The sequence below is a fragment of the Diceros bicornis genome, chromosome 7, assembly GCF_020826845.1.
Source record: "Diceros bicornis minor isolate mBicDic1 chromosome 7, mDicBic1.mat.cur, whole genome shotgun sequence".
In the NCBI taxonomy this organism is placed as follows: Eukaryota; Metazoa; Chordata; class Mammalia; order Perissodactyla; family Rhinocerotidae; genus Diceros; species Diceros bicornis.
The window spans coordinates 17,824,903-17,852,497 of NC_080746.1; the positions used below are offsets into that span (position 1 = coordinate 17,824,903).

The following is a 27,595-nucleotide window of genomic DNA, read 5'->3' on the forward strand; positions in this document are numbered from 1 at the left end:
TACCTCCAGTCCTTGACACAGAAATCTGAGCATATCAGTACAGGGCGTGGACCAGGAAGACAGACATATCCACTCACCTCTTCCCCCTAACTGCCAGTCTATTTGCCAGGGGCTCCAAACCCCAACATCAAGTGTGCCCTGGGCCCACAGCTTCAGCCTCCCAATCTGCCCCCTGACTGCCCTGAAGTCCCCTCCAGAGGATTTCTCCCAGCCTCCTACCTGCAGCTGCCTCCATAGTTGAATCAGCGACCTAGTGCTCAGGGTAGGGACAAGGTCCATTGAAACCAGCTGACTCTCCCGCCTACCTCCCCACGTCCCGCCTCCTTGAAGACACTGCCTTGGAAGCAGTGGGGTAATGGTTAACGGGGGAGAGTCTTATCCTCTAGGGAAGAGTGTGTGTTCCTCCTGCCCCCATTCCTGGGCCCCAACTTTCTCCAGAGTCTCTGCTGCTGTCCCAGCTCCCTTTCTGCACAGAGAAAGGTAGATTGCTGGTCATTGTAATTCCAAACCTGGGATAAGTATGTATGAAAAGGGTGATAGCAGTCCTATGGCCCAGCATGGCCTCCCCCCGACCTCAATATCTTGTTCATGCCCCCACCCTGCAGCCCTCACTGCCTCTGAACCTAGTGTCCAAGAACCACTTGCAACAGACAGTGGTCAGTAGTTTAACCAGAATGACCAAGAACAGTGCCCTTTCTTGAAAGCACCAAGCAAGGAAGAGGCCACAGTAGGTGGAAGACACATAGCTTTTTAATAGCAGCAAGTCAGTGCACGTGCCCCCAGGGGCCACCGAGCATAGGTACCATTGTGGTCAAGGGGGCGTGAGGGGGAAGAGAAAGCACCAATGAGGAAAGTGGCTGTGGACATTCTCGGTGTCCACAGAAAGCGTAATGGCAGGAGGTGAAGGCCCTCCAGCACATCTGGCAGCACTTCTGTCAAGGCAGACACAAGAAGTGCGCCTCCTGGTGGCACAATCAGAGGTTCCTTGAGAGACAGAGGCAAGCTTGGTGGTGGTGCTACAGGGCAATTTGGCCACCAAAATGCCACATCATTTGGTCCTCTCAGCTGAAAGGAGAGGAGGCATGTTCCATGACCTTGGAAATTCCAGACTTAGGAGCACTGGTTGGACATGCCCCAGGAGGGCAACTGGCATAGTGGTATAGTTGTGCCCATTCCTTTGCTTCCACCCGTGTAGGGATCTTTCTAGAAGTAGTAGTGCAAGCCAGGAGGCGACAGAGGGAAGGGGCTTAGGGCTAGGGGTCACACAGCTAGGTGCCTGTTGCCACTGTCTCAGCTTCCAGAGCCTCCCAGCTGCTCCAGGAGGGCCCTGACTTCGCCTTCCACTCGAAGCAGCTGGGCCTTGCGCCAAGGATTAAGGGTGGCTCCTCGGTTATCGTCCAGATCTCGCAGCAGTAGCTCAAGGTGGCGCCGGACCCGGCTCCGATCCCAGCTGTTGAGGTTCCGCTGGACTTCACCAAGGATCACTGACCAGTACTCAGACACTGCTGTCCCCTCTGTCAGTGACACCACGACCCGGGCACCACCTTCAGTGTTGCCTCCCAAGTCCCGCAGGACCTGGCGGCCCTCTGAGCTCAGCTCATTGAAGTAGAGGCTAGCAAGAGAGAGAAGAGTAGATGTCTTTCAGCAGGGCTCTGAAGAGGAGGGACAGAGGATGGGTGGACAGAGTGAGGGGGTCTCACAACTCATTCCCTGGCTGCAGAATGCAATGGGGTCAGTGTCCACAATAAGCCAGAGATGAAGGGTGGTGGCCAGTGAGAGACAGGGATGACGCTAGAATTCAGTGGGGCCAGGGACATTAGGAATAGGGCCACCAGGACCCTAGGAGGGGTGGTAGGATATCAGTACAGGGTAAGTGTCAATCCCAGAGGGGTGGGCTGACTCAGAAGCAGGTTGACAAGGATCAATCAAAAGCCAGGAAGAGAGGACAGACCCAGGCCCAAGCCCGCCCCCTGTGGCAGGAAAAGCACAGTGGAAAGAGGAAAGGAGGACTGAAGGGCTGGGAACAGAGTCTCAGGCTGGGGTGGGGCGATGGGACCAGGGACAAGACTCACTGCAGCAGCTCCAGGGAAGGGTGCTCCTGGGCAGCCTTGGCCAGGGCCAGGGCCGCGGTGTCACCAGCGCCATTGTAGGCCACATTCAGCTCCTTTAGCTGTTGGTTACGGTCCAGCTGGGCAGCCAGCAGCTCCAGGCCCTTGTCCCCAAGGCCAGTGTGCAGCAGGGACAGGTGTGTCAGTGAGGTGTTTCCTGCCAGCCCCTCTACCAGAAAGGCGACACCCGCTGCCGTCAGTGGGTTGTTGGACAGCCTGCAGCCACAAGCACCCCAAGGTTATGAGGGCCCATGGTAGATGCCCTGTGCTGGACATCCAGACTTGGGCCAAAACGGTGCCCAGCCTGGGTGGAGACGAGCCTGGACACAGAAAAATGCAGGCCCAGGAGAAGAGGACAGAGAAACGGGGGGTGTGGTATACTGCAGAGGAGGGAGAGCGGGGTGGAAGCCGGCTTCTCCTCCTCCTTCCATTCTCTCTGCTGACTGTCTTCTCCCCTCTCCCCTTCTTCTTCATCTTTACCACTTCCCCTCCTCCTCTTCTCATCCCCTCCCCAGACCCCACTTCCCCATTCTTCTCCCTTCCCTCCTTTCTCCCTCTTCATTCATCTCCCCTTACTCCAACCAGAAATCGGGAAGCCAGGCACCTGGGTTCCTAGTAAATCAGTCAACACTTCGGGAGCATCTACTGAGTGCCTGGCATTAGAGTCAAACTTGTGAGGCAACAGGGAAATCCAGGGAGGGGAATCAGTGTCACTGTTGCCAGGCAACCAGCCTAGGTATTATTCCACCCTCTCCCCTCCCCTCCCCCAGGCTGATTTTAGCCACCTGAGAGGCTTTGTTAGCCCCTATTCCTGGTGGCGTCTTCCCCTCCCTCCGCCTGCTGCTTGTCCCAGACCTGGGCGGGCAGGACAAGGTCTAGACTTCCACCCCCTTTACCACACCCTGGGTGGGCCTGTGCCAGGCATGTTGTGAGGCAGGGAGCACCCTTGACCTTAGCTGGCCACCAGGATGGCCAGAGCCTCCCTCCAGCCCCCCTCCCAGGGCACTCACCGCAAGGTGATAATTTGGCATTTGTCGTGCAGCAGCAGGTCTCGGAGGTCCCTGCAGGCCTCGGGGCCCAGGCTGTTGAGCTGCAAGCTGGAGCAGAAGGTGGCCAGAGGGGAGGTGAGAAACCAAGGAAGGAATTCAGCATGGAGCCTGTCCATCCACCGTGCCCCCTCCTCACCATCCTGCCTCTTGCAGTTCACACCTGCCCACACTTCTATAGACATTCATCGCACCCCCGGGTCCTTCCTCAGTACCTTTGGTTTCCCTAGCACCTTCTCTTTCCACCTTTTCACTTCCAACCCTCTCCTCCTTTCGTGCCTGTGCAGGAGGACAGGTCCTCACCCTAGCTTCCGGGCGCGCAGGAGGACAGGCATGAGTGTGCGCAGCCCGGCAGGGTCCAGCTGGCAGGAGGCCAAGTTCACCTCATCCAGGGCATGCCTTCCACTGCCCAGTACAGCTGCCACCACTGTGCACTTGACGGGTGTCATGCGCACACCCGCCAGGTTGAGCTGGCGCAGAGAGCTGAGCACCTCAGCAGAGAAGCGCTGATTCTGGAACTCATAGTGGAAGAAGAGGTGGTCAAGGAGCTCCGAGGGGGGCAGCACCTGCCGGCCCAGCTTGCCCAGCTTCTTCTTGATGGCCTGGGCATTCTCCATGGCATCCAGGTTCTTGATGGGACAGCCGAGCTGAGCCAGCACAGCCCTGTTGTGGGCCGAGAGAAGCCCTCCCATGAACATGGGGAAAAGCTCAAAGACCTCATCCTCGGGGGGCTCGTCTGGGTGGCGCCGGGGACCCTCCACGCCCAGGATACTGGCTCCCATCTGGTCTAGAACGTCGTCATTGTAGTAGTCTTCCTCTCGGAACATCTCCAGCACCATGGCCTGGGCCACCGCCTCTCGGCTCTTACCCACCACTCTCCCAAACACTCGAGGAACCACCTGGGAAAGGAAGCAGGGGGAGGGCACTATAGCCTTCAAAGCTCAGCTTAAGGTACACTCTCCCTGACTGCTCCAGCCTCGTGATCTCCCTTGAACTAGCAACATGATTTGTCTGATCATACTACTCCCCTGCTGCAACATCTTCCGTGGCTCCCTACTGCCACGGTGGACTATAAAACTTTTCCTAATTTGGCCCCAATTTGGCCTTTCTCTCAACACTTGTCTCATGCACTCTCAAGACATTAGGAAATTCTTTCTTTTTCCCAAACACCCCATACATTTTCAAGCCCAGGGAGCGGTGGAAAGAATTAGCATATATTATGCATTCAGTTTGGTACCAAGCTAGGTGTTATAAATACATCACCATCCTCGACATCCTCATCCTCATCACAGCAGCAATGACTGATGTCACTCCTGCTTCCAGGTCCTGCATGACTTGGCCCCTGACAACCATGGTGCCTTCATCACAGGCCTCCCATCCTCACTCACTCTGCTCCTATCCTTTTGGCTTTTCTCTTTTTTTATTTTTTTGACAGTGCCAAGTTTCTCTTCCTTCAAAGTTGTACCCTCTTCCTGGGGTGTTTTTCCCCAGTTCTTCTCCTGGCTAATCCTCCAGGGATTAATGTCCTTCCTGTAGAGAGGTTTGCCTTATTCCCCCAAACTGGGCCCCCCATGCCCCTTACACACTGTCATAGCACCTGGAACTTTGCTTTCCAGGCACTTACCATGGTTGTTAATTATATGGTTGCATTGACATGCTTGTGTTCAGACTGTATGATGAGAAAGGGCAGAAACCTGGGGTTTCATTAACTGTTTTTTCCTCAGAATCTAACACATTGCCTAGCACACAGTAAGCACTCAAATATTTGTTGGAGACATGAATGTTTGGGAGGTTTGCGACATCACCTCCCGTCCCTCAATGGTTCTGAAAAGACAGGAGGGTCCATTTCTCTGGCAAGGAGCCACGAGGCTGTTTCGTGGCACCTCCTCTTATGTCTGGTTTTTCACTTTTTATAGGTAAGGTTCCTGCCATGGAGGTTACAGTGCCCCTCCCCCAACATTCGTCTGGTGAGGAGATGAGAAAATGTCACCCTGTGAAGCTGAATCGATAGGATCATGAAGAAACAGATGGGACCAGCCATCTACTAGGCAACCCAACCTCCAAGAGGGCTTGGGGATGTGGTGTTAATTCTGGCGCACTCTCAAATAACTGAGGGGCTTTCTGAATCCCATCAGGAGACCACAGCCTCTCACTGCAATCCAGGTAAGGCAAGCACATCCTCCAAAGGGTGGGGTCCTCAGCATCCTCAGCAATGGCCACTGCCTCCCTGGCTGAGGCAATGGTGTGAGAAGGGGTGGGCTGTCTGAGCCTGTTTTCATGTTTAACAAACAATTAAATAGCACTTACTATGTGCCATGTCCTGAGGATGAATACATTAATCCTCATATTAGGCCAATGATATAGATTGTATTATTATCCTCATTTACCAGATAAGGTCTTTGAGGCACAGAGAGGTTAAGTAACTTGTCCAAGATCACACAGCTAGTAAGTGGCAGAACCTGGATTTGAACCCAGGTAGCTGCATTACTGAATCCCTGCTCTTAACTCTTATGCTTTGCTGCCTATAAAAAGAAAAACTTGTTAAAATTTTGCCAGCACTGACCAGGGCTCTGCCTCATCAAGACCAATTACTGAAACATTCCCTGAGAGGACCAGGATTACCTAGCTAGACACCATAGCTTAACAGAAATATTCAGAATACCTCAGTAAAGTTTGGCAGAAAGAGCATAGGATTCAGAATCACACAGTTGCACTCAGACTCCTGTTATTCTACTCACTATCTGAGCGACCTTGGACAAGTTACTTAGCCCCTGTGAACCTCAATTTCCTCATCTATAAAAGGGAGCATAATAGTATTTCATTTACAAGGCACCTGGCAGAGAGTGGGTCCTTCTTCCCCTCAAAAACTTAGCACATCTGCCCTGCTCACAGCACAGTTCTCAGGCCTGTAATTTGGTTTCTGAAGTGGACCTGCACCCTGGACGGACTGTCCTAAACCAATTACTAAAGCCATTTATCCTCCTGGTATAAATGAATAAAATGGCATCTGCTTTATAAACCTGTCTCTGGTGCTTTAGCTAGGATGAGTCATCACTCCTGGAGTCTAAATCACCTCTGGGGGAGCAGACAATCAAGTTTCTGAGCCTGCAGAGCAGAGGACAGACCCTGGACTATAGTGACTCCTGCCTCCCATCAACGAAGACTAGGAGGAGGGATGCAAAAAGAAAACTGTCGTCAGGACTGTAGGACTGTTATTAAAGTCCCCTCCCAGCCTCCAAACCTTCCACAGCCTGCGGGTTCTCTCTCCTGCTTCCTTATGCCCCAATCCCACTAAAAGCCAGATGGCCCAAATCTGAGCCAAGCAGAGGATTCATGGCTATGCAGGAAGTAGCAGTTTCCTTCTGGGAGAGGAGCAAGGGGTGAACAGGGAATATGGGGGCTGTTACCTTAAGTAGGCTGAAAAGCAGAGGCAGGGCCCGCAGAGGCAGCAGCTTGGCCATGATGCCCAGCACCAAGCTGACGTCCTCCCCCACACGGCCCACGAGCTCGGTCACTTCCTTGCCCACCCGCTGCAGAGCCGTCTTACGCAAACCCAGCACAATGTAGAGGGCAGCCAGGTATTCCTGCATGGCGGGCACAGTGAACACGAAGGTGCCCAGGTGCCCTGGCTCAATACACGGGGCCAGAAAAAACCTCAGGGCATCCCGGCGGAAGACATGCAGCAGCTGAAACTCCTCTTCTGTCTTGATGCCAGCTTCCAGGCAGCCACAGACGTCCTCCTCAGAAAAGTAAGTCTTGCGGGAGGACACCCCCTCATAGGCCAACTTGCCCATGGTTCGGGCTGCATAGGCCATCAGAGACAACTTGGAGGAGTTAGTGCTGTCCAGCATCTCCCCACTGAAGTTCAGACGCAGGAAGCTGGTGTAGATGCTCGTGAGGGTCTGTCCAGCCGGCGTGGGGGCGTGCAGGAAGTGCAAGGTGGCACAGACAAGCCAGCAATAGGAGGGCAGGAAGCAAGCAGCGGCAATCTGGTGGTGCCCCTCCAGGTTCCGGGAGAGCATCTGTACCAGGTTGTCACGCTGAGCCGGCGTGGTGGAGACACCCACATCCCCAGCACCGTGCCCACAGTCTGGCTGGTTGAGGCGGAGCTGGAAGTAGAGCTTCTGCAGGTTGGTATCAGAGAAGCCACAGATCTCGCCATAGCGGCCCACATACTTGCTGGGGATGCGGCCAATGGCAGAGGGCCGGGTGGTGACCAGAATGCTGGCCTGGGAAGAGCACAGCTAAGGGTTAAGAGAGACCTTGGTGTCCTGATTGCTTTACTCCCCAGGGAGCCCCTGAAGATGGAGTGTCCAAGGATGAAGATGATAATGACCATAATCATTAAATTCACAATTACTGAGCACCTACTACGATCCAGGGCACTCTGCTAAGCGCTTTATATGCAGTATCTCATTTCATCAGTACAACTCAAGGAGGGAAGGACACAGAAGCTTGGGGAAGTTAGTGACTTCCTCAAAGACACACAGCTGGGAAGTGGAGGAGCAGGGTTTGAAGTAACCCAGAGCCTATGCGCCTACTCAATTAACACGCATGCCCAGGACACAAAAATCCTTAGGAGGCAAGTGAGGGGCAGCGGTGGCGGGGCAGGGGACCACTTACCTCGGGCAGCATGTATTTGCGCAGTAGGTTGACGATGATGGCAGCTGGCGCCTTTGGCTCCTCAGGGTCACTGCAAAGCCCTGTGCCCGCCAACTGGAAGTCGAGGTTGAGATGCTCCAAGCCATGGAGCACAAAGAGCAGGCGGGACCCGGCGGTGGCCATGAGAGGCAGAATCTCCTTCAGGGGCGTGTAGCGCTGGGCCACAAGATGGCACAAGGAGGCCGGGGCGGGGCCCAGGGATGACAGGTCCTCACAGGAGAAGGGGATGAGCAGCTCGAAGGCTGGCAGCCGCCTGTAACACCAGTCCAGGACCATCTTGCGCACCAGTGTGCTCTTGCCTGTGCCCACTGTCCCGTACAGCACCACTGTCTGCACGCGGCGCCCACAGGCATCTGGGTCAAAGAGCTGAGACAGGGCCAGTGGGGGGAGCCTGGCCGGAGGCGGCTGATGCTCCAGGGCCAGCTCCGCTGGTGGGCGAAGCAGCTCATCAGGGGTGCTCTCACGGATCACAGGGTCTACATGGACTGTGTCTAATGCGAAGGTTGGGCCAAACTGGCGCTCTTCCCTGGGCAGCCGGCTGAACCACTCAGCCAGGTTCTGGCGGTGCTGCTGGATAGCTTCTAGATGGGAAGGCAAGGAGAATGGGTCAGGGAAGGGGCAGGGAGATGCAGAAGCTTAGGACTGGGCAGGGTGGTGGTACGGTCAGACTGCAGAGTCAAGACACAGCACCAGGAGATGCAGGGGCCTAGAATGGTGCTGGGCACACAGGACTCCTTCAGAAAATACAGACTGTCCAGAAAGTTTGGAGCCCCTGTGGCAGAAAGTGGGGAGCCACAGGACGAGTGATGCTGAGCCTGGGCTGACTGGCTGCACGGTTATCTATATGTAATCTTCACCTGACTGCTGGACCCAGTTTGTGGCAAGTTAGGGATGATATATCCTTCCAAGTGCTTTGTACACAGTAAGTGTGCTTTGCACGAATATTGCAGGAAGGGACACATGGACAGATGGATGATGGGGTGAGGGAGGATGGTCCCACTGATGGATGATGGCAGTGGATCCTCTATGCCTCCTTCTTCCTGCCTGCTTCTCCCTCCAGGCCCCTCTCCCCCACCCTCCACTGGGATCCCAGCCAGCCCCTCTCCTCAGGCTCACTGAGGAGCCAGTCCTTTTACCAGCTGCAGAGGCACCCCGGAACAACTGTCCATGCCTCCCTGATGGGGGACCACTGTCCGCTGAGCTTCCGTGATGGCGTATAAAGACCCTAAGAGCAAGGAGAAGGGATGAGCTGGGACTTGGCTACTGGGCTCAGCCTCTGCACAGGCTCAGAGTCCAGGCCTGTCTGGACTGATGGACTTCTAGCTTTCTGAGAGCCAGGCCTGACCCTGGATACTCAAGTCGAGAGCCTTGTCTAACTCTCAGACCCTTCCCTGAGACTGAGGTCTCAACCCTAGCCCTCCAGCTCCCCAATGCTGACTGCCTGCCTGGAGTTCAGGGTGGCCACTGCCAGACCCCACCCACTTCCCACAGGTCCTCCCTCTGGCTAACCACTGTGACTTGTGCTGTAGATGATGTAAGTCAACTGCCTCTTAGGCCTGGTAGCTGGCTCTATACTCTCCCCACCCCCAGAAGACCAACCTCCCCCCCAGGGATCAAGCTCTCTCAAGGTCTGACCCTTCCCAAGCTACTCTGCCGTGCCCAGATGTGTTCTAAGGTATGACACTGAGGCCTCACCTAGGGGGCTCAAGGGGACGCTCCCTTTTAAGGGGCCAACTCCAGTGGATCAGGAAGGAGAAACGTTCATCTACAGAGAGAAAGAAGAAATAGCATCCAGATCCCAACCACATTTCCCCACCAATACACAGACCTCACATCTACATTAAATCCCCCAACATTTACTCATAGCATCATGTACCGCCTCTCTGTAGCAATTATGCAAATTTATACTTCATTGTGTAATTATTTGATTAACATTCATTTCCGTACACTACCCCCCTTCATGAGAGCAGGGATCACATCTGTTTTGGTTCATAATTATATACTCAGAACTTATCACAGGGTCTAGCACATAGCAGGCACTCAGTAAATATTTGTTGCATGCAAAATAAAATCAGACAAGTGTTCCTGGACTTATGTAGCTACAGGGACCCTCAAAGATCATCCAGTCCGACTCCCTTATCCTAGGATGGGAAAAAGGAAGCTCAGGGAGGTGAGGTGATTCGCCCAAGGCCAACAGCCTTGAATCACAGAGCTGGGACTAGCACACCTGGTCTCTGGATCCCTCCTCTCTTGGAGGCACCATCTGGACTCTGAAGAGGAAAGGGAAGTAGAAACAGAAACCCCTGCTTCCTGCTCACCTGCTGCCTGGAATGCTCTACCCAGACCAGGGCCCCAAGAGGCCCTGGGCAAATGGCGGCCCCACCTCATGGTGGGAAAGAAGGTCAGAGCCCAGGGGATTTAGCACACCATCTTCTATCCTGTTCCCCTGCAAGAAGAATGGTATGAACGGACCACACACACCCCGACCTTCCCACTCCCACCTCCCCGTGCAGGCCTTCCTCCTCAGGAGAGCGTCAGCCTTTCCTTAAATGCCAGCATTGCCAAAGCCCTGGCCTGGCCTCCAGATCTCCTCCCTCTCCCACATCCCCCACCTGAATAATCCCATTTTATCTCCTACCACCTATTGCCTCTCCCCTGAGTTCCAGTCTAGTGAACTGCTTTATTTAGATGTCCTTTTTTTGCTTGGCTGCCAGCAAACTCAGGTGAGTCCTGTGTTCATTTTCAGTGGCTTTTCTGAGCCAACATTTTCCAGTAACAATTATTCACTTCCCTCTGCATTTTTTTCCCTCGCTATCAGGTCCTTTTAGCTGAGTTTCAGTGTTTTTATCATTTTATCTTCTCTGTGACTTTTATATAAGCTGCCTTTGAGGCTGGCATAAACAATAAATAAATGAATGAATGAACTTCCTACTTGACATCTCCATATGGACATCCGGCCCCGGTGCTTCAAGCTTCACGCATGCAGGACTGAACTCATCATTCCCCTCCCCTTTTATTTACTTTACTGCAGATCTTTCCAATCACACAATTAATACTAGAACTTTGACCTCTTAGTCTTTAAATCCTCCCGCCTTCAGACAGTGGAACCAATCCTACTGCTTCCTCCTCCCAGTGCTTTGCCAGCCTGTTCCTATTGCATCAGACCCTCTGGGACTTCCGGGACCCCCTTCTCCTTACTGGCCTCTGCCTTCAGTCTCATCCCATTCCAATCCCTTATCCCAGCCACCAGTGGCCTCCCTAAAATCTTGGGTTACTATAGAGTCCAAACACCTGGCCCTCACAAGCTATTTTTCGAGTTTGCCCACGACCGGCACCTCATTCGCCAGGCTCACTGAATTTTTGCTTGCACTTTCCTAACTTTGTTCATGCACGTTCTTCAGTTTGGAATGACTTTTCTCTCCTGTCAGAATGCTACCCAATCTTTTAAGACCCTGCTCAAAGGTTCTCTCTCCTGGGAAGTCTTTCCTGATCTCTCTGAGCTCCCTTAAATGGAGTGTGCTACTGTTTGGCACCTGGTCTCCACTGAGATGTGGCTCCTTAAGGGGAGGGCACACTTAAGGAGAACCAGCTGCATTGGGCCCACCTGCCAGCAGTGGAGGGGCAGTCTGGGGCTGAGAGCAGGAGACCCAGGGGCTGGAGAAGGCTTAAGAGAGGGCCCTGGAAAGCTAAGAAAGCTTGAGGAAACTAGCTCCGCGGGATAACATCAGATCCAGGGCTACCAGGGCTACCGACTCAAGATGGGACTTGCGAGGGGGTGGGGGGTCGGGGGTGGTGAGGGCCATTCTCCGAAAATCACCCCAGGTCTCCAGGGCAGTGAGAAAGGGAGGGGCAAAGCAGGAAAGGTATGGGGGCTGTGGTCCCGCGGGTCCAGAGCTCCATCCCCCAAACTGGGTCCCAAACAGCTCTCCTAGTTCCGCTTGGCTTCAAAGCCCAAGGGGAGAGCCGGCCAGAATGCCCACCACGCAGCGCACGGCTCCGTCCTACCCGTCCCGCCGCGAACCCCCAGGGGCGCTTGCCCAGCACCCCCCGCCCCGCCCCCGCCCCCACCAAGCGCAGCGGCCCAGCCTGGAGCGAGGGGCGACAGAGCCAGCTAGGCCTTTACCCGCGGCTGCCGGGGCCCGGGAGCCCGTCGCCCGTCGCCCGTCGCCCGCCGGCGTCTCTCGCTTGCTCCCAGAGGCCCCGGCGCGGCGCGGCGCGGCGCGGCGCTTCCTGCGCGTCTCTGTCCGCCTGGCATCAAGCCCCGGCAGCGGGCACCGAGAGGAGGAGCCCAGGCGCGCGCGGCCTGCGGGGGTCCTGGGAGGAACGGACAGCGAGAGGGGCCGGGTGCCCCGGGAAGTAGGCCCGGGGCGGGGACTTCCCCACCCGCCCCTCCAGCGCCCCTGCCCTCCGCGGGTACAGCCCTCCATCCGGGCGGGCCCTGCCGCTAGGACTGCCCTCTGCAGGCTGCCAAGCGCCAGGCCCATCCGGTTACCTCACTACCACCTCCTAGGCAGGGCTCGCTGTGGTGTCCGTGTTACACATGATGGGACTGCAGCTCAGAAGGGTGAAATGACTTGCGCAGGTTGACCCAATCAGGAACTGGAAGAGCCAGAACAAGAATCCGGGGCCTAGGTCTTCCTTCCTCCTTCCCGGGCCTTCCTGAGGCACCCATGCGCCCCCAGGGCATTCTTCCCTCCGTGCCTCTTCACCTCCTCAGCCTACTTCTCGGCAAAGATCTGAGTCAAGGCCTTCTTGGGTCCTCCCCTGTGTACCTGACTCTCTTCAGACCCCAGACCTCTGTGTATGGCTTCTGGTGGCTTTGGTCAAGGAATAAGGAAGACTAGGGGCTGAGGGACAGCTCCCACCCAAACCTGCTCTTCTTGTCTGACACCCAATCATGGCCTCGCCCTGGGGCTTCCTGGTCCTCGAAGCCCCCACCCTCATCTCTGTGCCTCCGTACGGGGCACACGCAGGGCCCATGTAGCTGATGGAGGAGCCACCCACCACCCACAGCCAGGGCACGCCTCCACATGCAAACATACGTTTGCAATGTGCACTGAACCGAGGTGTGCAATAGGGAACTCGTAGAGAGGCACCTCAGGGCAGGGCTGGAAGGAGGGCTTGGAAGATCTCTGCCCTCCATCCAGACTGAAGACAGTGTTGATATTTCATTTGTTCATTCACTGAACACATGGTATTGGGCTAGTGCTGAGCAACCAGAAGAAGGCATGCAGGGGCCAGACCATAGCAGCTCCCTCCAGGGAGCACAAGCGATGGTACTTTGGAGGCTGCCGGAAACCTCAGGAAAGGCTGGGAGAGGAAGTTACTAACTGCCTCTGGTAAAGGAGATGACATTTGAACTGGATCTTGAAAAATAAGTCAGGGAAGGGAGAGCATTCCAGGCGGCAGAGAAATGGCACGTTTTCGTTTTAAGAGAAGTTCTAAAAGGGAAGTAGAATGGGATGAGCGGAGGGGAGATAGAGCAACGCTACGAATGTGGTCTCGGGGTGACATTTCAAGGCTGGGGGACTCCTCTAGCTACACTCTACTTGCTTAGCCATGTGAGGCAGACAGGCCCCTGGCTGCAGTTACTGGAAACAGCTCAGAGCAAGTCGTTCCCCTCCCCCGCACTTCCAGCAGGTGTGACAGCCATTGTAGGTTTTATTAATAACATATAATTTGACTGGCCTCTTGCAGACAGAAGGACTGTGAGTCATGCTGTGGGCCTCTGGATGGGCCGCCCGTGCTGTAGAGCCATAGGTGCTGTAGAGCCATAGCATGGAGAACTGCCTTAGTCATCTCTGCCCTCCAGCACCTTGCACAGGCCCTGACACAGAAGGTGGTTGAGTTGAAGATGATGATCTCTGAGTCCAGGAAGGTCGGCATTCAGGGAGAGTGGGCCCCTTTCAAAACATGCTTGGATGGGCAGAGTGCATTTATGCCCCACCTCCACAGGTTACTGGGACTGACGGGAGAAATCACAGGTGGTTCACAGTGGAAGATACTGTGCAACAGCACAGTATCTTGAGAGCTTGCTCAAGACGTTTCTCCAAGCCTCAGTTTCCTTGTATGTAAAAGGAGGAAATGATAATTCTCATCCTAGCAGCCTCATGGGGTTGCTGTAAGAATCAAAAGAGCTTTCTTCACAGATACTTAAGCCGCTCTACAAATGTTCTCTGTGCCTGAATGGCCCTTGCTGGCTCCGGAATGGCTGTTTGTCTCCTTTAGCTCTCAAGGGAACTTACAAATGTGTGAATTTATAAGTGTTTTACTCTTTCAGGAGTATTTGCATTTTAAAGGAGAAAGAGTAAAGATGAAGAATCTTAACAAAGACTGTCTAATGATGGGATTTTGTGCCCTCTGACTTTAAGGAGCCATCTACTGGCCTCATTCCAGGGAGAAGGTAGCACTCAGAATGTCCCCTAAAGCTAACTAGAATTCCAGAAGCTAGGACTCGGACTTTCTCCCACTTCCCACTCCCACCCACAACCTCCACAAGGAACAAAGTTAGCCTATCTCCAGGCAAGCACCCAACCAGTCATAGATTGGACGCTCATCCAGCCTGGAGCACTTAGCTCTGCATGTGGCACAACTAGGGTGTTCCAGGCAGCTGGCAGATTGATGCCAGTCCCTTCCTTGAGTCCTCAAGCTTCAGAATCAGGAGGGAAGAGGGAGAGACAATGTGCTGCTTCTTGGGTCATCTTGCCACCAGCCCTCAAGTCCTTCTGGACAATTGTCTACTCCAAACCTCAGGCCACCAGACCCATCTGCAGACCTGGTGGCTGATAGCTGGGCCCTGGTAAGTGTGGCCCAGTGGGAAAGAAGAGAGGAAGAAAAGGGAAAGCTGCGGTGAGCCCAGTGAGGTCCTTGCCACTCTCGTCCTAGGACTTAGCTTCCAGGGTCTTTCCTGCTTCTCACTGCCCTTCATGACCACAAACCTCCCCCCCTCCATAGGCACAACTGGGGCTCAGTGAGTTCTGAAGAGAGAGTCATGCATCACTCAGGCAAGAACATACTCTTGCAGCAGACACAGGGCACCCATATGCAGCTTGCAGATTCACCATGAGCAACATCTCTGGCCAACACCGAGAACAAGGAGTCTGGAGGCGGAAGACCTGGTTCCCAGGCCTGGTTCCACCTCTGTCAGCTGAAGGTTCTTGGGCAAGTTACTTAACCCAAGCCTCAGTTCTCTCATCTGCAAAATGTGTTGTCATGAGGGATAACACAGGGTCAGCATTAGAGTCCCTTGAGGTAATGAACATGAAGTATCTGTAAGATGTAAAGCATGATACCGATATTTCATGAGATACACATTCACTAGCCTGACGTGTACCTAGAACTTACCGTCCCCTGCCACAGGCTCCCTAAAGCTCACAGATTTTTTTTTTTTTTTTTTTTTTTGGTGAGGGAGATTCGCCCTGAGCTAACATCTATTGCCAATCTTCCTCTTTTTGCTGAGGAAGATTGGCCCTGAGCCAACATCTCACAGACATCTTGCCAAGCACTTTGAAGACCCCTCACAGCCCATGGTACCAGGTGCCAGACCCACATACATTTACACACTGCATACTGTATAAATATAGGTTTTATTAATAATGGGTGAAATCCCACAAATACAACTGGCATCTCTGCATCATGGGGGGAATCCAAGGCAGGGTGCGGGATGGTAGGGAGGTATGTGCCCAGGAACAAGGGAGAAAGAGCCTGGGGGGGTAGGGAACTCAGAAATAGAATGAGCTTGGACCCACCAGGAAAGCCAGACATGCTCTAGGTGTGTCTGTCACCCTGGTACCCAGGGCATGCTGCTCTGATGCCCAAGGGCCACCCTGGTTGATGGGAAGCGGGTGGTGAGACACGGACAGGAGTTTGACTGAGCAGCAAGCAGCTGGGGACGGAGTGGGGAGTAAGAATGCCAGCTGGATGCACAAAAGAAGGTCCATGGGGTGGCAGTGGCCAAGGCCAACTTATGCCCGTGCTTGTGCTTGTGTTGGGTCCTGAACTCCATGGAGCTAGTGCTCTGTGCCACCCCTGGCTTGGGAGGGAGGGAAGACTGGGGGGTAGACACCTGCAGATCCTGGAGACACCCTGGGCTGCACCAGCCTCATCCTTAGAGTCAAAACGGGATCCCCAGGAGGAGGTTGGCACTGCCCTCCCTGCAGCACCCACCACCAGCATGCCACCATCACTCTTCCTCTGAGCCATAGGGGACGGTGAGTGTGTGTAGGGCTGAGATTGCCTCTTCCCATGTATGTGCCTGTAACTCTGGAGAAGGGAGGGAGCGTTGCAGGACCATGCCACAGGAGCAGAGAAAGGAGGCTTGGGTCTTCTCCCACTCATGCCCCAGAATAAAGTGCTTTCTCCAGTTCCAGTGGCAGGTGAGAGAGAAACACAGACATTATTGCAGAGGCGCCACCAGGCCCTGCCCCCACCAAGGGTGATGGGACAGGAGATGTGGCATCCCATGGCCCCAGGCCTCTCCAATCCCCAGGATTGGGAGGGATGACCCAGACAGAAAACCCAGCTTCTGTCCCAGCAGATTGTCCGAATCAACGAGGGTCTGGGGGTGGGGAGAAGGTGAGGAGGAGGAAGAGACTTCCAGAGTCCTTCCCTGCTCCATTCCAGCATCCAAATGGGACTTCCATGGGACTCCACCAGGGCCCAGCCCTGGAACCCCAACCTTAGAACACCCCAGTTTACAAACACTTGTGTGGTGGGGACCCCCAGAGGGGCCACTTTGGTCAGTTGTAAGTAGGGGCCTGGAGAGCCTGGAGCTCCCAGGCAGACAACAGAGGAGGGTGCGGACGGCTGGAAGGAGGGTGGCAGCCTCCTAGTGGTCTTTGCATGCAGATGTTGGAGAGAGTGGGGAGGAAGCTACAAACTGCATCGACTTGGGAAGACTCTTGGGCATGGCAGGGAGGGCTGGAGCCCCTGCTCCCGGGGCCAAGGCTGGGAGCACAGTCCGCAGTTCACAGCCAGCCTGTGAAGGAGCCGAGAGAGGGGAGGGCAGCTGCGCCAGCAACCAGTGCCCGAGTCTACAAGGTTAAAACAGTCCCAGAGGGCTGGGGCTGGGGGCTTCCTGCTGCAGGGGCTGGGGCGCAGGCCAGGGCAAGGCTCTATCTCTCCGACTTGACCCGGTAACGGAGCACGAGGTATGCCAGTAGCCGCAGGGCCAGGAAGAAGATGCCCAAGACCAGGAAGTCCATGTAGAGCTTGGCATCCTCCACATCCAGTGCTCGCAGGATACTCTGTGGCTCCCGGAATGGGCAGTGTTCCTCCAAGCAGGTCAGGTCTCCTCGCTCCATGCCATAGATGGTCAGAATCACACCCTCAAAACCATACCTAGGCAAAGAGGGGCATCAGGGCAGGATACAGAGCATAGGGTCACTGCTCCCTGGGCAAATGCCAGAGCCCAGCTGCAAGTCTCTCATCCCTGGGGGCATGGCCTCCTGCAGGGAGGATTAGGAGCAGATGGTGAGGGAAGGAGCACTGACCTGACGTAGGAGAGGTAAGAGCTCCACTGCAGGTAAGTGGGGATGGTCTTGAAGCTGACAAAGAAACCAGAGAACAGGAGGACAGGGATGGCGGTAACTGGGCCCACAAAAGTGGCCACCTGGAGGGGAGAGAAGTGGATCAAGCTGTCACAGGAGTGACCTGACAGACATAGGACTGGGGAGCCCAGGGTTTTCCTCGGGGCCATCCCACTCTTTGTGCCAGCCCCTGCTTCCTCCCACCAGACCCCTCTCAGGGGTCCCCACCTGCCAGCCCTCCCACCTGTAGGGAGTTGGAAGCAGCTCCGATCAGCAGCCCCAAAGACTGTGCCACCAAGGCTGTGGCGGTAGCCAGGGCTGAGAAGAGCAGGAAGCGGCTGCTCTCAGCTGGCTGGCCTGTCATCCAGTACACGATGCTGCAGTACACCACCGGGCACACCACCTGGGGAGGGGCACAGGGCTGGGCAGCAGACTGTGAGCTAGAGGCATGGTGGCCAAGACTCTCCACTCCGCCCAGGCAGGACCTCTAGAACAGCTATTCCTAGAGTGTCCACGCCTAGTCTTGCCTCCACGCTCTGGTTCATGCTGTCCTCCTAGGTTGACACATGTCCCCTTCCTCCCTCGCTATATGAACCTCATTCATCTTCCAGTCTCACTTCTTCCATTAGGCCCATACTGACCAGTTCAGGCATGGTGACTTCTCTGTCCTCTGAGCTTCTAAATCCTTCTCATCTGGACCAGCTTATTCCTTATACAGTTAATTAACTAATCTACATATGAGAGCGTTTTGTCCCCCTCTGAGCTATCAAAACCTGGAGAGCAGGGACCGAGCCCACTGTGTGCAGTCATGCAAGTTGTTCCCTGCACAAGGGCACCCAACCAAGAGGCGACCAGAGGCCAAGGCCCAGCAGTGCTCTTCTCACTAAGCCATGCCCCCTTGTACAGTGCCGCGTCCACCCTGAGGAAGGGGCACCTTTTTCTAATTTGCACAATGGTGCCCTATGGATTATTGGTGGCCCTCATGCTTGGAACGGGGAGGTGGTGGCAACAACAACAACAAAAAACAGCTAACATTTATTTATGTGCCAAGTACTTTACATGTATTAACTCATTTAATCTCCCAAACAACCCCAAGGTAGATAATATCATCATTCCATTTTATAGATGGGGACACTGAAGCAGAGGGAGATTGGGTGACTTGCCCAACGTCTTGCAGCTAACAAGCACAGTGAGGCTCCAGAGCTGACACTATCCGCTACTGCCTTGAATAAGATTTAGAGAGTCATTTGTAGGGTTATTATTTTCATTATTTCTGTTTGGTTTGTCGTCAGTTCCTAGATGTCAAACCAGTTCACTAGACCATAAGTTCCACAAAGTCAAGACGATGTCCATCTTGTTCACTGCTGTATTCCTAGTGCCTGGCTCAGAGCCTGGTGCACAGTAGGTACTTACTACCTATTTGCTAAGTGAGTGGAAGTAATGGAAAGGATGGCAGGGGACAAGGTTGAGGGAGGCAAGCAAGCAAGGATGGAAGGAGCAGGACAAGAGGGAGGCATTGGGCAGGTGGGAGGAAGAGACTCACCTGAAAGGGCACATCAGCCATGGTCTTGGCCAGGTAATATGCTTTGAGACTGTACCAGTAATTGAGATGCTCCCTCATGAAGACTGCCATCTCTAAGGGGACTGAGGACACAGGCAAATTAGGCACAGCTGGCTGACACCCCAGGTCCCAGAACCCATGCCCCACGCCCCACGCCCAGGGCAGCTCAGCTCACAGGTGAGCACAGTTGGCATAAGGGCAGCAAACATGAGGAACAACATGGAGAAGAAGAGGCAGCCAGTGTTGTTGAAGACCTTGCTGGCATCGTCACCGATGTGTAGGTAGAGAAGACCAATGAGCACGCCGATCAGCACATGGGACATGAACCGTAGGTGGGTCAGGACCTGTGCGAGGGGGTCACCACGAGGAGAGGGGAGGGGTCAAAGGCCACGGATGGGCAGGGCACACTGGGGTAGGAACTCGGAGCTGCCCTCACAGGCACATAAACCCACAGGTGCATTGGTGCGGCTGCTGGGGGAAGGACCCCATCCCCATCCCAGCTGCTGGGATCCTATGTCCCAAAAAGCCAGGCCTATGCCAGCCTCCTCTCCCCCAACTTGATGCCTCACCGTGTCCCTGAGGATGGACAAGAAGGTCCTCTTGAAGAGGATGCAGAACTGTGTGAGGGTGCTGGTGGCAAAGGTGTGGCTTTCGATGGGATCCACTTCCTGGGGAGAGGAAATTGGATCAAGTGAGCCTACCCCACCCATCCACTGTGCACCCAGTTCAGTGAGTGGGAAAACTCCTGAGCCCTTCCCCAGGGCAGGGGTCCTTCAGGTCTACTGAAGGAGAATTCTCCACCCTTGAGTTGTGTACCTAGAAGCTAGCCTTAGGGGAGCGAATCAGAGCAAGATTCGGAGAGAGACACAAGAAGGGGTAAAAACTTCAGAGGGAGGAGATGGAAAGGGAGTCAAGGACACCTGTGGGGGCTACTAGGAGATCAGTCACTTCTCCTCTTTAATCTATAGAAAAGCATTTATCCTAAGGGTATAATACCTGTATGCCACCAGTTTCACAATAATATTATTGAACAATGATAATAATGATGACAACAACAGCAATAACTAACTCTTCCAGTTTTCAAGGGCTATAGTATCTCATTTAAGGAAGAGAGCTGGCACTGATCTGTACCAGCTACACTGCGAAGAGCCTTAAGTGATGATCTAATTAGTCCTGCCAATAACCCTGTGAGGAAGTCTCACCACCTCCAGGGTAGAGATCACAGTAAGCCACAATGGCCTCGAGCCCAGAGACAACATCTGTCTTGCTTACCAATGGCACTGCCGGCACTGAGGACAACACACTACAGATGCTCGGTAAGAATTTCCTGAACAAATAAATGAACAAGAGAGCCGAAGCTCAAAGAGGTTACATAACATGCCCAAGGCCACACAGCTGTTAATAGTAGATCTAGTCCAAGTCCTGGGTTCTTCCTAGTACCCAGTGGTTGTGACGCCTCTGGGGGACAGCCTCTTCGGCAGGGCCATGGTCCTGTCTCCCCTCCCTCGTTTTCCACTCTCTGCCCTCTCCTCCCCTACTCACCGGAGGGCAAGGAGGGCAGGGGGCAGGGACCTCGTTCTTCTCGGGGCTGCTCTTCTTCTCAGCCATGGCACACAGCCCATTCTGCACAGCCCTGAACAGCATGGGGTTCAGGTCTCCATACTCTCCAGAGGCCACCTCAATGACTGGAGGGCACAAAGAGGAGTGGTCAGCTAAGATCTATCCTTGGTGCCCAAGGCAAGCCAGCCCCTTCTTGGGTGTGTGGGGAAGGCAGGTAACAGTGAGATCTCTGCCCCCAGGAGCCCTGAGTACATGACCCAAGCCCCCAGGTTTGACCCACCACCATATCCCAGCCCCTACCAACAGGGCCCCACTCACTGAAGTCAGCTGGGTTGTGGTAGGTAGGGCAGTGCAAGCCGAGCCCCTTCAGATAGGGGATCAGGTTGGTGACCACACCCTTGAAGATGCATTGACCCTGGCTCAGGATGTAGAGCTGAGGAAAGAGAAGGGTGAGGAAAACAGGACCAGTGGACCAGGCAGGTCCCACCAGGACCTCTCCTGACCCCCTTCCCTGTCCCCATTACAGGCCAGTCATCACTGAGGTCCAGAGACACTCACCTTGTCAAACATCTCAAAGAGCTTGGCACTGGGCTGGTGGATGGTGCAGATGATGGTACGGCCCCCCTGGGCCAGGGACTTCATGAGAGACACCACTTGGAAACAGGAGGCACTGTCCAGACCACTGTCCAGAGAGAAGCCACCATGGGGGTGGGGTGAGGTAGGTGGAACAGCTGCTATGAAGGGGATGGAGCTGGCAGGAAGGGGGTCACTCTGGCCACCCCTACCTCCTGTCCACACTGTATGATTCAGGACTTGGAGGTACTAAGAAGCCCAGAGCACCATTCGGTCTAACAAGCATATATTGAGCACCTGTTGAATGCCTGGGATTACAATGATGAATAAGTAAGACATAGACTCTGGTCTGGAGGGAGAGAAAAATAGGCACACAGATCATTTGAGATAATGTGGAACATGCTATAGAAACATGGGGTGAAAAAGAGGGGGAGGATTCAGCTCTGAAGTACAAGGTTGTTGAAGGGTAATCAGAGAAGATTCCTAAGTGAGTCTGGAAGAAGAAAGAGCTAAGCCAGGTGAAGGTGGAAAGGCAGGTGTGGTGGTGAAGGGCATTCCAGGCAGAAGACACAGCATGTGCAAAGCTTAGAGGCATGAAACACATGGCTTGACTAAGGAATTATAAGCCATTCACTATTATCAGAGCGTAAAATACAAGACAGCATGAAGCAAGATGTGAGGCTGGAGAAGTAGGTTCCGACCAGGACCTTGTGAGTCCTCTGACTTTACTCTGAGGGCATATGGGAATCAGTGCATGTTTTTAAGCAGGGGAGCAAGTATTGCCAGACTTGTCTTTCAGAAAGTTCACTTGGGCTGCAATTTGGAGGAAGGATTGGCTGGGAGAGACTGGAGACAAGGAGAGAGGAGTCTGTTGCAGAAATGCAGGCAAGAGTTGATGATGTCCTGAACTTAGGCCCTGGCACCAGGGATGAGGGTGGGGCGAATCTGAGAGATCAAAAAAGGAGATAGAATCAGCAGGACTTGGTGACTGATTGGCTGTAGGGGAGGAGGAGAGGGAGGCATCCATCACAGAGGAGGACATGGGGATTTCTGCCTGGGTGAAGGATGGGGCTGCTACACTAACAGGATTGGCAGGGATAGAGACGAGGAGTGAGCCCATATCTTGACCCCCGGAGGCTGCAAACACAGGCTCTGGTCTCCAGCAGTGGAGCAGATTCAGCCTCCAGCCCTGGCTCAGGGCTGAGCGGAGGGGGCATCCTGGTGGGAAAGGAGGGGAAGAACTACCTGGTGGGCTCGTCAAAGAACATGACAGGCGGGTTGTTGACCAGCTCCAGGGCGATAGCCAGGCGCTTCCTCTGCCCCCCGGAGAGCAGGGCTGTCCTCGTGTGGGAGCAGGACATCAGGCCCAGTGCCGTCAGGATCTCTGTCACCTGGCCCAGACCCACCCCCCCACCCCACGTCAGCTCCAGAGTCTCTGCTTCCCCCCAGGCACCGCCCCAATTTAAATAAGCATCTCCCTTAAGTCCATTGTCCTAGCCTTGGCCGCCACTCTCCCACGCCCCAACTCAGGGCCCCAGAACTCAGTAGCACCAAAAAGGGCAGCTGTCCTGTCCTGTCCCCTCCCCTTCCCCTTCCCCACTCACCAGCTCCTTCTTCACCTCTTGCTTCTCACTCAGCTTCAGGTTAGCAGAGACCTGAGGCCCAGAGAGTAGGTGGGTCAGATATGTGCGGGAGGGGGGCACTGCCTTGACCCCTTAGCCTATGAGAAAGATGGGGACAGCAGACGGAAGGGGGGGAGCTGGGAGGAGGAGATGGCCATCCAGCCCTCACCATCATGGCTTCCAGCACCGTGAGGTGTGGCAGCAGCATGTCATCCTGCATAATATAACAGGACATCTTGCGGAAGGTCCTCAGTTCCCGTGGCCTCCCATTGACCAGGATCTGCCCCTTCATTCCAGACTCCCTGCAGGAACATAGGTTGGGGATGGGGGTCAAGGCCACTTCAGAACACTTTCTATGCTCCCCAGAGGATCTTTCTTCCTGGGTCCTGTCCCATTCCACCCCAGCCTTGTCCTCACCTGTATCCTGCCAAGATGTTCATGAATGTGGACTTGCCAGCCCCTGAGGGGCCCATGATGCCAATCAGCTCTCGGCGGCAGAATTTACCCGACAGGCACTTGAGGAGGGTCTTATACCCTGCAGTGAGGGAGGGAGGAGCTTTTGATCAGGGCTACAGTGAACAGAGGCACCCCGAACTCTTAGGAGCAGCCACGGCTCCTAGGGTCCCCCTTGAAATGACCACTACTAATGTTAAAGTACCAGAGGTGATAATAATACTCTCCTGAAGGCCACAGGAAACCCGCCCCCCTCCCCATCTCATGGATGGGCATGGAGAGAGGGTCAAGGTTATAGAACACCCTGTTCCTCTTCTATAAACCCAGCAGCTGCCCGCTCACCCCCTCCAGGAAGGCTTTCCCAACCATCAGCCTGAGCGGGCCCTCTGTCCCCTGCGTTCCCACAGCACTTCTCATATGCCAGCATGTTTGTTACTTGATGTGCTGTCCCTCATCCCCCTCCCTGAGCCTCTTAGTCAGTGAGCTCCTTGGGGGCAGGGTCTGTGTCTTACTCATCTTTGTAACCTCAGCAGACTGTCTGGCATGTGCTAGGTGCTCAATAAGTGTTTGTGCTGAGTGTGTGTTTTCAGAGCTTTGGCCTCATTCTGAAAAAGCCTTCTTTACTGTGCTCTTTCTGCCCACCAGGCTTGTCTCTGCAGCCCCTAACATGGCCCAGTCAAATCTCACCTTTCATTCCCTCATTGGGAGGCGGCATATGCATTAAGAGCACCGGTTTGGAGTCAAGTGGATCTAGGTTCAAATTCTGGCTCCACACTTACCAGCTGTGTGACCTCGGGCAAGTTGCTTAACCTCTCTGAGCTCCAGGTCCCTCATCTGTAAAATGAGGATGATAGTACCTATCTCATAGGGTTGTTATAAAGATTCAATGAGATAAAATATGTAAAGCATATGACACAGTGTTTGGCACATAGAATGCAATTTAAAAAGTGATGTTTTATTATTAATCCCATTTGACAAATGCTTATTGATATCTACTACATTCCAAGCTCTGTACCAGACACTGGACAAAAAAAATGAGGAAGACACAGTTCCTGTTCTCAAGAAGGTCACAGACTAGGTAAAAAAGATGGAAAACGTCTATGGATCTGAAGATAAAATAAGGACTATAACAGAAGTACAAGTAATGTGCAACAAGAATATGGAAAATGGAACTGATGAGGGTGGAGGGGCAAGGGGAAAATCAGGAATGGCTTCATGGAAGAGGTGCCAATTGAGCTAAGTCTTGAAGGATGAGCAGCATTCCAAAGTGGAAGAAGAAGGCAGAGGCTCTGCAGACTTTGGGAGGAAAAGCTCTGCCATACAAGACCGTATATGTAATACAATCCAGGGAGTAGAGGGCAGCGACTACAGGAGTCACCTGGTGAAACGGAGGGGTGGAGAGGAGGGAGGAAGCCAGTGAGGCAGGCCTTCCTGCTATGCTTGCAGACCTGCCTCAGTGAGGTAGGAACACCAATCCCCACTAGGCACGTTGCTCACTACGACCCTCCTCCGACCCCCACAGAGCCCAGTTTCCTCTCCACTCTCCCTCCTTAGCAGAGACAGTGAAGGAATGCGATCTTTCACCCTCCCTCCACAGCATCCAGCGGTCACTGCAGACACATCTGGTCAGAAGGGGCATCAGCTGCTGCCCACTGTAGTGTCCTGATCACTCCAACTGCCTGGATGGTGCTTTACAGTTTACAAAGCTCATGACCTCAGTTGCTGCTATAGCAACATGGATGAGGCAACTAGGGCCCAGGGACATCCAGTGAGTCACCCAAGGTCACACAGCAAGTTCTTTACTGGGAAAGGGGAAGTCATGGGTTCCAACCCTCTGCCTCAGCCCTCATCACCATCCATCAGAAAGACGTGTGGTTGTACACTCCAGCATATGCCTTTCAGAGCCACTCACAGGGAGTGATAATTTTGCAGAGGAAGAAATTGGTAATGATGAACCTTCCCCTCATTTAATCACAGCCAAGCACTAGATCGAACACTGACGCCTAATACAAATATCATCTTACACTGGCCTTTTGCAGAGCATGTTCACAGATAACATTTCACCTGAGCTTCACGACAAGCCTGTGCAATGGATATTCTTATCACCCCTGTTCACAGATGAGGAAAGTGAGGCCAAGAGAGGCTAAGCAGTCTGCCCAAGGCCACACACCTTACAAGTGGCTAGGAACCCACATCTTTGGGCTTCCTCCTCAGCGTGGAAGGGGTCTGCCAGGCCTCCGGGATGGAGACACACTAGAGTTGTAGTTCTGCCTCAATCAGTAACTCTCTTTGCAATTTTGTCAAGTCACTTAATCTTTAGGGCTTCCATTTCCTCATCTATAAAATAAGGATAGTAATATCACCTCTCAGGGACATAATAGGGCTATTGTAAATATTAAGTGAGATTAATAATAATTAATAGGAACATGTTTTGAAAAACAAGAAACATCATATATAATTAGGGGAGACTGGTGACAACTCCATACCTGGGAAAGGCACAAGTCTCCCTCACTCCTCTCCACACCCAGGGCTCTTTATCCTCCCTGACTACCCCTGTTTGCTTTCTGTCCTCCAGAGAAGGCGAGAGAGATTCAAGTGAAAAGAGAAGCCAGAGAGAGGAGGACAGAGGGCAGAGAAAGGGGCAAGTGATAGAAGAGGCAGCAAAATGGACAGTAGAGCAGAATGGGGCTGGCGAGGTCAGAGGGAAGGACCTGGTCAGGGGTGCCAATTTGTGGCTGGTGGGTTGAAGCAACCAAAGAGCTGGCCCATCTAGCCACTTTTCCTTTTTATCTTCATTTCTCCTTAAAACTGTGAGGAAATGAGAGGGCTAAGGAAATAACAGCTGCCTCCTCATTTTGCCCAGAGCTGGTCTCAGGGCCCAGAGGCTGCTTAGGATAGGGCACCGGGCAGGGAGCCAAGATGCCTCAGTTTCCATTGGCTCAGGCTCTGTGACCTTTTGGTCCCTCATGGGAATGAGGGTGGGGAATGCAGAGACAGCTCATGCTCAGCCCAGCTCTGATGCACCCCAGACTTCTTTCTTAAAGCTCAGAGAACAATGTCCCAGCTCCACCCCTCACCCACACCCAGGCTCTGGGAAAAAAAAAACCCGCTTCTCTACTCCCAGCTCAAGCTGCCCAGGGCAGGAGATGCAGGGTATGGTCAGGATTCAAAGGAAGTCAGAGCTCCAGACCTGTCCTGATGGAGAAAAGAGGAGGAGATGGGAATGCTGTACCAGGAAGTTAAGAGAGAAAAAAGAACAATGCACGGAGAGCTGGAAATCCTGGGTGCTGGTCCCAGCTCTGCAACCTAGTAGCTGTGTGACATTGGTCAAGTTACTCAACCTCCCTGGGCCTCAGTTTCCTTATTAGTAACACGGGATGTCATCTATCCAGGCAAACCTTCACCCTCCCTGCTTAGGTGGACTTTGGCAAGGATGAAGTAGGGTGACAGGAATGAGAACGTCTTTTAGAATTAGCAGTGTTCTATAGGTTGGAGGATATTGCTAACCACTGAGGAGAATCCCTGCCACACAGCCCCCCACTTTCTCAAACCAGCCCTCAAAGGCAGGAATTCTACCTAAAAATAAAGACGGAAAACTCCTCAAGGACCCCTCAAGGACCAGAGGTCATAGTGTCAACTTAGAAGAGGGAAGCTTCAATAACCAAGCCAACCTAGTGTCCCATAGTGCTCACAGGTGTGGGGGGAGCACAGACCCTGGCACCTCATCTGTGTGCATGGTGCGGGAGGGGCTGAGATTTTAGTGTTCCCACAGGGCCCATCCATGCAGGACGTGCAGAACTGGGGACACCCAGGCCTCATGCTCCCCGAAGAGGCAACTCCTCGGGGGCCCACACTCCCACCAGGCTGCTCCCTACCCCGTTTGCGCCAGCAGGGCCCCTCCCGCACGGAATAGGACAGCTCCACGAACTCGATGTCCACAGCTGAGCGCTTGGGGAGGTGGGAGAAGCGCTGGGCTTCGGTTATGTGGTTCTCCACCTTCTTCAGGTGCGTGGTCAGCACCGGGGGCTCCGCCCCGTCCTCCAGCGCCACAGCCATGGCCACAGCCCCGGGTCCTAGCCCACAGCCCACGGCCTCCAGCGCCTTCTCCGCCATCACGCGGCCGGCCTGCAGAGAGATGGCCTGCTCAGTTCGGGGCAGACCCCGAGCCCCGGCTCGAAGATCCCTTGCTTTCTAATGCTGCCTCCGCCCCCACTCCCTGCCTCCTTCTCAGGGCAGATCCCCCACTGGGAGCACCCTACTTCCCACTGCCCGAGCATCTGCCTTTCCCCGCCCCCAACTCCCGGCGCAGCAACACTCAGTCCCAACCTCTCCTCGGTCCCAGGCAGCCCCGGCCCCAGCCGGGCCCCTCGAAGCCCTCTGCGGCAGCCTCCTCCCCGCGGCAGCTCTAATCTCCTTACCCCGCAGGCCAGCAGCCCCTGGGGACTGGATGATTGGGGGGACCGGGAGGAAGGAAGGGGCAGCT

General features: G+C 54.2%; 2 protein-coding genes across 5 annotated transcripts; both read right to left on the bottom strand.

Moving 5' to 3' along the window:
- Nucleotides 1-572: 572 nt before the first annotated feature.
- Nucleotides 573-12,675, bottom strand: NLRX1 (NLR family member X1). Of its 3 annotated transcripts, XM_058545026.1 has the most exons (11): nucleotides 12,526-12,675; nucleotides 12,309-12,415; nucleotides 10,135-10,262; nucleotides 9,512-9,581; nucleotides 8,953-9,041; nucleotides 7,778-8,397; nucleotides 6,562-7,383; nucleotides 3,458-4,053; nucleotides 3,119-3,205; nucleotides 2,073-2,324; nucleotides 573-1,612 (listed from the first exon to the last, which is right to left on the bottom strand). In XM_058545026.1, exons 3-11 carry the CDS (start codon nucleotides 10,202-10,204, stop codon nucleotides 1,291-1,293), a joined length of 2,928 nt encoding a protein of 975 aa, XP_058401009.1. In that variant the 5' UTR covers nucleotides 10,205-10,262; nucleotides 12,309-12,415; nucleotides 12,526-12,675; the 3' UTR covers nucleotides 573-1,290. The 3 variants fall into 3 exon arrangements, with proteins under 3 accessions (XP_058401009.1, XP_058401010.1, XP_058401011.1); XM_058545027.1 differs by lacking the exons at nucleotides 12,309-12,415; nucleotides 12,526-12,675 and adding an exon at nucleotides 11,940-11,976; XM_058545028.1 differs by lacking the exon at nucleotides 573-1,612 and having other exon boundaries at nucleotides 2,090-2,277.
- Nucleotides 12,676-15,404: 2,729 nt separating this feature from the next.
- On the bottom strand, nucleotides 15,405-27,225 carry ABCG4 (ATP binding cassette subfamily G member 4). 2 transcript variants are annotated; one of them, XM_058545031.1, is made up of 14 exons: nucleotides 26,988-27,225; nucleotides 23,077-23,194; nucleotides 22,829-22,961; nucleotides 22,642-22,692; nucleotides 22,283-22,428; nucleotides 21,023-21,146; nucleotides 20,783-20,897; nucleotides 20,447-20,589; nucleotides 19,474-19,572; nucleotides 19,080-19,248; nucleotides 18,887-18,987; nucleotides 17,588-17,746; nucleotides 17,308-17,426; nucleotides 15,405-17,155 (listed from the first exon to the last, which is right to left on the bottom strand). In XM_058545031.1, the coding sequence occupies exons 1-14, from the start codon at nucleotides 27,223-27,225 to the stop codon at nucleotides 16,930-16,932; spliced, it is 1,941 nt and encodes a 646-aa protein (XP_058401014.1). In that variant the 3' UTR covers nucleotides 15,405-16,929. The 2 variants fall into 2 exon arrangements, with proteins under 2 accessions (XP_058401014.1, XP_058401015.1); XM_058545032.1 differs by lacking the exon at nucleotides 26,988-27,225 and adding an exon at nucleotides 23,892-24,466.
- Between the last annotated feature and the right edge of the window lie 370 nt (nucleotides 27,226-27,595).